The sequence below is a fragment of the Punica granatum genome, chromosome 6 (assembly GCF_007655135.1).
Source record: "Punica granatum isolate Tunisia-2019 chromosome 6, ASM765513v2, whole genome shotgun sequence".
NCBI classification, from domain to species: Eukaryota; Viridiplantae; Streptophyta; class Magnoliopsida; order Myrtales; family Lythraceae; genus Punica; species Punica granatum.
Window position 1 is genome coordinate 26,718,152 of NC_045132.1, and position 8,811 is coordinate 26,726,962.

At 41.4% G+C, this 8,811-nt stretch overlaps 2 protein-coding genes across 4 annotated transcripts; one reads left to right on the forward strand and one right to left on the reverse strand.

Annotated features, from left to right (window-relative positions):
• The first annotated feature begins 94 nt into the window (after positions 1 to 94).
• Positions 95 to 6,034, forward strand: LOC116210773 (DNA ligase 1-like). 3 transcript variants are annotated; one of them, XR_004157560.1, is made up of 18 exons: positions 99 to 1,368; positions 1,546 to 1,662; positions 1,991 to 2,092; positions 2,165 to 2,281; positions 2,391 to 2,621; positions 2,735 to 2,829; positions 3,013 to 3,100; positions 3,334 to 3,465; positions 3,730 to 3,842; positions 3,971 to 4,072; positions 4,151 to 4,212; positions 4,380 to 4,451; positions 4,526 to 4,599; positions 4,682 to 4,738; positions 4,927 to 5,004; positions 5,153 to 5,230; positions 5,400 to 5,660; positions 5,745 to 5,874. XR_004157560.1 is itself a non-coding variant. In XM_031544816.1 (17 exons), the coding sequence occupies exons 1-17, from the start codon at positions 574 to 576 to the stop codon at positions 5,922 to 5,924; spliced, it is 2,493 nt and encodes an 830-aa protein (XP_031400676.1). In that variant the 5' UTR covers positions 95 to 573; the 3' UTR covers positions 5,925 to 6,034. The 3 variants fall into 3 exon arrangements, 2 of the variants coding, with proteins under 2 accessions (XP_031400676.1, XP_031400677.1); XM_031544816.1 differs by lacking the exon at positions 5,400 to 5,660 and having other exon boundaries at positions 95 to 1,368; positions 5,745 to 6,034; XM_031544817.1 differs by having other exon boundaries at positions 5,400 to 5,993.
• A 220-nt stretch (positions 6,035 to 6,254) lies between these two features.
• Positions 6,255 to 7,987, reverse strand: LOC116210774 (formin-F-like). The gene is made up of 2 exons (XM_031544819.1): positions 7,748 to 7,987; positions 6,255 to 7,655 (listed from the first exon to the last, which is right to left on the reverse strand). Exons 1-2 carry the CDS (start codon positions 7,799 to 7,801, stop codon positions 6,900 to 6,902), a joined length of 810 nt encoding a protein of 269 aa, XP_031400679.1. The 5' UTR covers positions 7,802 to 7,987; the 3' UTR covers positions 6,255 to 6,899.
• Between the last annotated feature and the right edge of the window lie 824 nt (positions 7,988 to 8,811).

Here is an 8,811-nt window from a genome sequence, read left to right on the forward strand (position 1 = left end):
GGTTAACGGGGAGATGAGGAAAGCAAAATATGCATTCGATATTTTTTTATTTTTATTTTTTGCTTAACCAAGTCCTCCTAGCATAACATTAGGTAATTGGAGGATTTGGGATTTATTGTGGCCGATCAAAATCATCTGCTGCATAATGCCGAAGAGTGTGGGAGCTTGCAAGTGTAGCGGTTTCCATCATACCGACCGAGATGAATCTGAGCTTGAGTGCCCAATAATGGAAAATGGAAATCTAAGCTTGAGTTCAAGCTCGAGAAATCGACCTTAAGGGTCCAGCATAAGTACTAGAATTTTTCTCATTACCGGCCTTCGACAGATACTCCACCATATCGTCTACTCTATGCCTCTGATGGGCGAGGAGGATGGCCCAAAGTCTTCCCGGCTGCAGTCGGACCGCCGGGAATGACGATAGCTCCGGCAACTCTCCCCTGAGACATTCCCGCCAATTTTTGCCCCCCGGGAAAGCTGTCCCTCGCACTCTGTCTCCCCTTGACGTTTGTCCCCCGTCCGATCTCTCTCTCTCTCTCTCTCCCCCTCTCTCCCCCTCTCTTCCGTTTTTGATTCATGGTGTTGTTGCTGCTCCGCTCATGCTACGCCCAGTGCCACACCATACTCTTCTCTCCTCACTTCAAGTCCCTCTCTCGCACCTCTAAGCCCTTCTCCCTCTCCCTCGTCCATTTCTCCCCCAAGCGGATCCCCAACATGTCCTCGAAGCCCTCCGCCTTCGACCGCCTCATGTCTGGCGCACGCGCCGTCGCCGCCGCCAAGAAGAACAAGCCCCCTCCGCCCCCTTCCCCCAAGAAGCGTAAAACCCCTGATTCCACCACCCCACAGAACCCTAATCCCGCTCCATCCCCAAATGACGTGCCGGAACCTCCTGCCCCGGGGACCAAGCAGCAAGAGCTCAATTCTTCGTCGGAGGTTAAGAAATCGAAACTGGTTGAGGACAATGGTGGAATCAAGAAAAGGCCTAGCTCGAGCTCGAGCTCGGCTTCCGAGAGGCTTGCTGAGCTGAAGTGCAAGATACCGCTGCTGAAGAAGAAGGCGGCGGAGTTCGACTCCAAGAAGGTGGCCTGTTGGGGCGAGGGCGAGAGGGTCCCGTTCATTTTCTTGTGCTTAGCTTTCGACCTGATATCGAATGAGACTGGGCGGATCGTGATCACTGATATTGTGTGCAATGCGCTGAGGACCGTCATGAACACTACACCCGATGACCTTCTTGCAATTGTGTACTTGTTGGCCAATAGGATCGGACCGGCTCACGAGGGACTGGAGCTGGGAATTGGGGATGCCTCGATCATCAAGGCGCTCGCTGAGGCTTGTGGGAGGACCGAGGTGCAGATTAAGAAGCAGTACAAGGTCAAAAATTGGTGCTTTTGTTCGTTAATTAATTGCTCATCTTAAGCAACCGAAGTCCTCTATAATTGTCACTTGGATTCCATCGTGTTCTTTATTCTTCTTTCAGCTGGGTTGGATGCATTTATTTGCTATGGCAAAGAAAAGTTCTTTTCTCATCGTGTGTCGTTAATTTTGTAGGAATTGGGAGATTTGGGTCTTGTTGCAAAAGCGAGTCGATCATCACAATCCATGATGCGCAAGCCTGACCCATTGACTGTTGCCAAGGTTTTTGATACCTTCCGGCTCATAGCTAAGGTGTGTCAGATAATTAAATTTGCTCTATAGCTCCTATTAAGTTGAATGTACCTCTTGCTGCGAATCCTCCATCTGCAAATTCCCAATATTTTCTGCTTGTAAACAGATATTGTGATTAACCTCTAGTTCTTCTTTGCTTATTTATAGAGTACATCCCACCCCCAGTTGGGCAGTTTGGTCCATGTGATTTGGGAAATGGTTCTTGATATGAGTTTTTTTGCCCTGCATGCATCCCCTCCTGATAGTATAAGTATTTGCGCTGGATTTGATCAGATTAAGAACCTCTCTTAATTTGTGTGATTGCTCATTGGGTTTTGAATCTCTACAGGAGTCTGGGCAGAATAGCCAGGAAAAGAAAAAGAACCATATCAAGGGACTTCTTGTTGCAGCTACTGACTGTGAACCTCAATATTTAATTCGCCTACTTCAGGTTATGGTTTGGAAGCTTACTCGTTAATGATATTGCTGCTCATTCAATGCGCTGAACTTTCGTATGTTGCAGACAAAGCTGAGGATTGGGTTGGCTGAACAGACTCTTTTAGCTGCCCTGGGACAAGCGGCTGTATATGCTGAAAAACATTCTAAGCCACCTTCAGATATTCAGTCTCCTTTGGAAGAGGTAAATTTGATGATATGCCTTCTTCAAAATGATCTTCTCTTTTATCTTTGCACCGGAAATTGGCCTGGACGTCTCATTGAACTCACAGTGATGACTTGGTTTGCAACAGGCAGCAAAGATTGTGAAGCAAGTTTACTCTGTTCTTCCTGTTTACGATAAAATAGTTCCTGCTCTTCTGAGTGATGGTGTATGGAATCTTCGAAAAACATGTACATTCACGTTGGGTGTTCCCGTTGGCCCTATGCTGGCGAAGCCAACAAAGGGTGTTTCAGAAATTCTTAGCAAGTTCCAAAACACGGTGTACACTTGTGAATACAAGTATGACGGAGAGAGGGCACAGGTGATGCCTTTGTGTTGAGATATTTTATATTTTTTATTATTACAGTTTTATAGATTTACTGTGATAAGTACAATACCTATTAAAAGAAGATTATAAAATCGCTGATTGACCAGATTCATTACATGGAGAATGGCATGGTTGAGATCTATAGTAGAAATGCTGAACGGAATACTGCTAAATTCCCGGACGTTGTGGCTGCAATACCGAGGTAGGTCTTTTCAGGTCATGGTATCTGACATAATTTTTAGGCGTTATATCTTCGCTTTTGAATATTAAGATAATAGTGCTTAATTTGATATCAGTTCATGCGAAGGCTTTGTAGTTATCTTAGGCACTTGAGGGTGACCGGTTCTTTAACCTTTTTATTGGTATATATGTATGATCACTGCAGGTTAAAGAAGGACTGTGTTAAATCATTTGTTCTAGATTGTGAGCTCGTTGCTTATGATCGTGATAGAAAGAAGATCTTGCCCTTCCAGGTGATTAGTTTAGATTTTCTAAACATTTCTTCTGGTGAAAGCAGCAGTTCTATATTAATCAGGATATAACACGTTTTCTTACTCAGGCCTAAGTTCTATTATATATAGTAAGATCATTGAGGATAATTTGTGTTCTGTGCTGTAACTGAAAAGATTATCTGGGCCTTTGGAAATTAGGAACTTGCAATTGGTGCTAAATAGGTATGGCTTTGAACAGTACCTTGTTTTGGCAGACACTTATCACGAGAGCACGAAAAAATGTGGTTATGAGTGAAATCAAGGTGGATGTTTGCATATATGCCTTTGATATGCTCTATCTCAATGGAAAGCCACTTATTCAGGAAGAACTCAAAGTGCGCAGGGAGGTACGACTGTTTTCTTTATGCTTAACTTAATGGCTTCGAGCTTTCTTCTGTCTGATGAATTGAAAGATGGAAATATTATTAAGGAAGGGCCAAGGGGTTACAAACTCAGATTCTTGTACAAGAACAAAATCTACTGAAAATTATTGAGTTTGACGTCCACTTCACTACACAAGAATTAACAGATCTTTGAACTTAGCAACATTTCATTTCATTATTTTATTTTATTTATTTATTTATTTATTTATTTTTCAATTGCTTTTGCAGCATCTTTATGAATCATTTGAGGAAGAACCCGGATATTTTCAGTTTGCAACTGCAATTACGTCTAATGACATAGAGGAAATCCAAACATTTCTTGAAGCTGCGGTGAATGCTAGGTAGGAACTATGTTCATCAGTGATTATTCAGTGGACCATGCTGAACAGAATTTCTTTTTAATAGATGTGTTCCAAGTTTTATGATGAACTTGTTCCGTTTCTAATGCGGTGCGTCTACTATAGTGCAGTTGTGAAGGCTTGATCGTCAAAACATTGGACAGAGATGCTACATATGAGCCTTCCAAGCGGTCACTAAACTGGCTAAAGTTGAAGAAGGATTACATGGACACGTAATTTTTATTTTCCAGTTACAAGATTTCACCCAATGGAGTTTATATGTTCAAATTATTTACATTTTCATTTTGCAGTATTGGTGATTCTGTGGATTTGGTACCGATAGCTGCTTTTCATGGCCGGGGGAAACGTACTGGTAAGTACGATCTGAATTACATCTGGAATTTCCTTTCTTTCACCCAAATATCATCGGCTGTTTAAGTTATAGCAGCTCATTGATTCCCTGAGCTGGCATTTTTCCTTCTTTAATCTCTGATGCAAGTTCAAATCAAGCTCTTGATTGGCACTTACACATATGTGTAGGTGTATATGGTGCATTTCTCCTTGCTTGTTATGATGGAGACAAGGAAGAATTTCAAAGCATCTGCAAAATTGGTGAGTGAAAATAGTTTTGCAATCATTGATGATGAAATTGAAGCTCAACTTGATAGCTTATCAATGATTGGCAGGCACTGGTTTCTCTGAAGCAATGCTTGAAGAAAGATCTGCCAGTCTTCGCTCCAAAGTTATCCCAAAGCCAAAGGTGTGTCTATATACAACTCTCTTCTCCCCTCTCTCTATGAGTATATTCACTTCCTAACACGCTAGCTCTTTGTGAATTGCAGCCATACTTTCGTTATTCAGATACACTCAACCCAGATGTGTGGTTCGAACCCACTGAGGTATAATAGCGATTGTGCTTTTTCTTCCTTTGCACTTTGTTTTGACCCTCCTACCTTTTTATAACAACGTTTCGGACCCACTGAGGTATAATTGCGATAGCGAGAAATTATTGTTTCGGATTTTTTTGGTTGAGCTTCATTTGATTTCTCAATTCTCTTACCACAATGTTTATGCATTTTCTTTACAGGTTTGGGAGGTGAAAGCCGCAGATTTAACTATCAGCCCTGTTCATCGTGCTGCAGTAGGCATTGCAGATGCTGATAAGGTTTGCTCATCTCACCGATGCCCAAGATGCTATTGCTTTTTATAACCAACGTGTATCTGCACCTTTCATGTCTTCTGCAGTCAGATATCAATAACTTGTGGGTTGCTTCCGATACTTAATTGCTTCATTAATTTTTCTTTTGGAAAAGGGTATCTCTCTCCGCTTTCCGCGCCTGCTTCGTGTCCGGGAAGACAAAGCGCCAGAGCAGGCAACATCTTCAGAACAAGTGAGTAAACATTTTTCTTTTCTTGTCATTCAACTGAACAATCTGATGGATTATTCATGTCCTGGAAGTGATAGATTATGGCTGAAGGAGATTGAATTCTGATCCCATACATATAAACTTCATATTCCCTGGCTATGAACATAGATTAATCTTCTTTCTTCACATATAGATTGCAGAATTGTATAATGCTCAAAAGCACAACCACCAGAATAATCAAGATGATAATGAAGAGGAATGAAAGACAAGGCCATCCCTTGTGTAACTGGACATATAATAGTCCAAGGAAGCTCAGTAAAAATGTTGGCTCATGAAGAGTCCATGATTGATCCAAGCTTGTAGCCTCAGGCCACGCATTCAATGTGTCAGTGTACGCATGGCACCTCTTGAGTAATGTTGGAATCGAAGTTGAAGGTTGCCTCTACTTATCGATGTAGGCATGCCTCTGTTTGCCGAATCTGTGCTGTCTAGATTACTACTGAGATATGAACTGATTCATGAGCTCCCTTATTTTCAGGAACTTCAAGCTCATGAAATCTTTTTCTGCTTGGAGGAGACTAGTATTCTGTTGTCTGTGCTTGAAAACAGCTCTCTTTTCAGTGAAAATCTGTGTTTCATAGTGGCCATTTTTGGTCTATTTTCCTTTATGTTGAAGGGACGAGCCAGAAACACTGTTGTGGTTTACATCGGTATGTAGTCTTGGGATGGAAGGCAGATATGGAACCACTAGCTTTTTAATAAATTATGCGACGGTTTCTTGTGTGAAGGTTCTAGAGGTATGAACTATTAACTTTTTCTGCTTGTGAATGAGCTCGAATTCGGGAGGTACTAGAAAACAATTTCAGCTGAGAAGGTGGATAATGGAAGACAAGGTACTATATTATATTCCAAATCATATGTGAGCAAATCTGAAAAATGAGATTGATGGTAGTTAATTTGGTAGACAGGGGACAATATTTTATCTGTAATCATGCTCTCTATATATATCTATTATTATATAAGTAAATTGTATGAAAAGAGGATCATATCACACTATGAACAAATCACACTTCGAAAAGCATAGCAAATGACTCCAACATTAGATACTGATTCTGATTTGTGGGCTCCGCTCGATGAGGCCCGACTGATACTTCACCAGGCGTCTTCTAAACTGCACTCCTGAACGTCATTTTTACTGATTTGCTCTGTTATTCCAACAGAAAACAAGTGAGACTACAAGAAATTTAGCCCGATTTTCCGTATAGCATGGGTCGGGGCATAGATCTTCCTTGAGGTTGTTGGTAATACTCGTCTCCCTTACTCAACAACTCCACACCCTTTCCATAATCTTTTATGCTTTGATGATGATGGGATACGTCCACCAAACTCAGTCATCCACTCAAACTAATTCCTACTTGCAACTTAGTACTAAGACTTACATTTAACACCTAAGGGGTAACAATCATCCTCCCGAAAACATCAATCTTCCTTACTGGTCACATCGAATAAATCCGGAAAAAAGAAAGAACTAACTTAAATTGTGTAAGAACAAGCTAAGGGGTACAAATTTCGATTTGCCTATGAGTTTGTCTTTAGACGGCTCTCATTTTCTCAGATCAAACCTCTGTACAGACAGTCATTTTAAGTGAGTTGTGTTGCTGCTTTATATAAATCGGGGGCATGCATGCACTGGTCAGGGGAGAGCAACTCTCTGGTACTTTGTCGCGGCCGGAAAATCGAACAAGCCCTCCGTGAGTGCCATCTTGCTGCAAACTCTTCCGCAACTCGTAATGGGATTGCTGCTGCTGCTGCTGTTAGTGTTGATGAGCAGGGAGTCTTGGAGGAACAGAGGAGGTGACGGCGGCGGGGGAGGAGATGGGATCTTGACCGGTGGGATCTCCGAGGACTCGAGTGGCGGTGGGGGGTGCCGCCACTGAGGCAGCGGTCCCGCCAAAAGCAGTGTCTTCAGCAATGGGCCCGCCTTCATCACTGTCTGCAGAAGCTTCCCCTTTTCGGGGAGCGGCCTCTCGGGCAATAGCAAAGAGTCCAGTGACCTTGGCAAATGGGATGGCGCTGGCTGAGTCGGGTGAATGACCGGGGACGACACGATGCTGTCCTCGCACTCAGACGAGGAGAATCCTCCGCCGCCGCCATTGGAGGCATTGGAGAAGTCCTTCTCCCTGACTCTGCGAGGCTCAATATCCTCGACGCTCGAGACTCCCGAGATCGGAGGAGCCACGGCCATCTGCTGCTGGAGCAGGAGGTTCTGGAGGAGGGCCTTCTGGTACTTCCCCTGAGCCTCGTCCCGCTCGCGGACCACTCTCTCGAGGAGTCCTCGGAGTTGAGCCAGCTCGTCGTCTCTCCTTCGCAGCTCTTGCTGAGCCGCCGCCTTGGTGCTCTCGAGCTCGAGCGACGTGCACAGGAGGCAATGCCTCAGGTCTTCCATGCTCTGCCATTGGACAATGCCCATCAAATCAGTAAAACAAATGCCAATTCCAAAAAGTATGGAGCAGAGTATTACATATATAGCATTGACATTACCTTATCTTGGGAGCAGTAGGCCCAACTGAGATGGGAGCTTCTTTCAATCTCCATTGATCTGCTTCAACTGACTCCAACAAATTCTGAGAGAGAGAGAGAGAGAGAGAGAGAGAGAGAGGGAGGAAAAGAGATGGCCAGGGAGAGATTTTTCTAGGGGTTTTTGGGAGGTTTCCTTTAGCTTTTTATAAAGGATGGTTGGCTTCACTGTTTGCTTCTTCTCCTGCTTGTCAAATTGCCTTTTTAGAGTATTCCCACCTTATAAACTGATGGATGGATGGGGTCATGATGTGCTTCCAATGAGGTTTAAACGTTTATACGACGAGTGACACTAGCTTGATCATGTGGGGCAATTAATACTCGCTTATTGAACTGGTATTAATTTCTATTCGAATATCGACTTGGCTTTGACAAAAAAGTGTTTTCTTCAATTAATATATGAACTCTCGCACTATCTATCTATCTAACTATCTATATATATATATATATATATACTTGACAATAAAATAATAAATATGTCATAACAGTAAATATTTTAATATCATAAGAATAGGAAGTTCAGTCATTATCTAATTGAAATTTGTATCAATTAAGTATCATCTATCTATATATATATATATATATATATATATCAATTTGAATGCAAGGGCATTAAATAGCGACAAAATTATATAAATATATATACAATTAACTCACATTAATAAAATATATTTATCAAATAAAAAAATATATATATGTTCTGAATATTTACATATATATATATATATATTTGAAAATCAATTTTGGTAAATGTTTTGAATAATAATCGGTAGACAAGTCATAGTAAATATATGAAAATTCTATGTTTCTTAATTTATTTCAATTGTTTATATTATCGAAATGTAATGCTATCTTTTTATATTTTATATAATTCTATACATTTACTATAATTACAATTGGAAGATAAGTAAATCTAGAAAAAAAAAGTTTCATTTTAAGGGTTAATTATCTTTTCTTCTTATAATATAATTCATATAATCATCATAGAATTAGAAAGTATGTATATGGTATATATTTAATAACAGAAA

Excerpts from the sequence above, each read along its gene's own strand:
- LOC116210773 (XM_031544816.1), top strand. The coding sequence starts at position 574 with ATGGTGTTGTTGCTGCTCCGCTCATGCTACGCCCAGTGCCACACCATA. Across the intron at positions 4,739-4,926 it reads TGTGGTTCGAACCCACTGAG|GTTTGGGAGGTGAAAGCCGC; the intron begins GTATAATAGCGA and ends TTTTCTTTACAG. Across the intron at positions 5,005-5,152 it reads GCATTGCAGATGCTGATAAG|GGTATCTCTCTCCGCTTTCC; the intron begins GTTTGCTCATCT and ends CTTTTGGAAAAG.
- LOC116210774 (XM_031544819.1), bottom strand. The coding sequence starts at position 7,801 with ATGGAGATTGAAAGAAGCTCCCATCTCAGTTGGGCCTACTGCTCCCAA. Across the intron at positions 7,656-7,747 it reads CCTACTGCTCCCAAGATAAG|AGCATGGAAGACCTGAGGCA; the intron begins GTAATGTCAATG and ends GTCCAATGGCAG.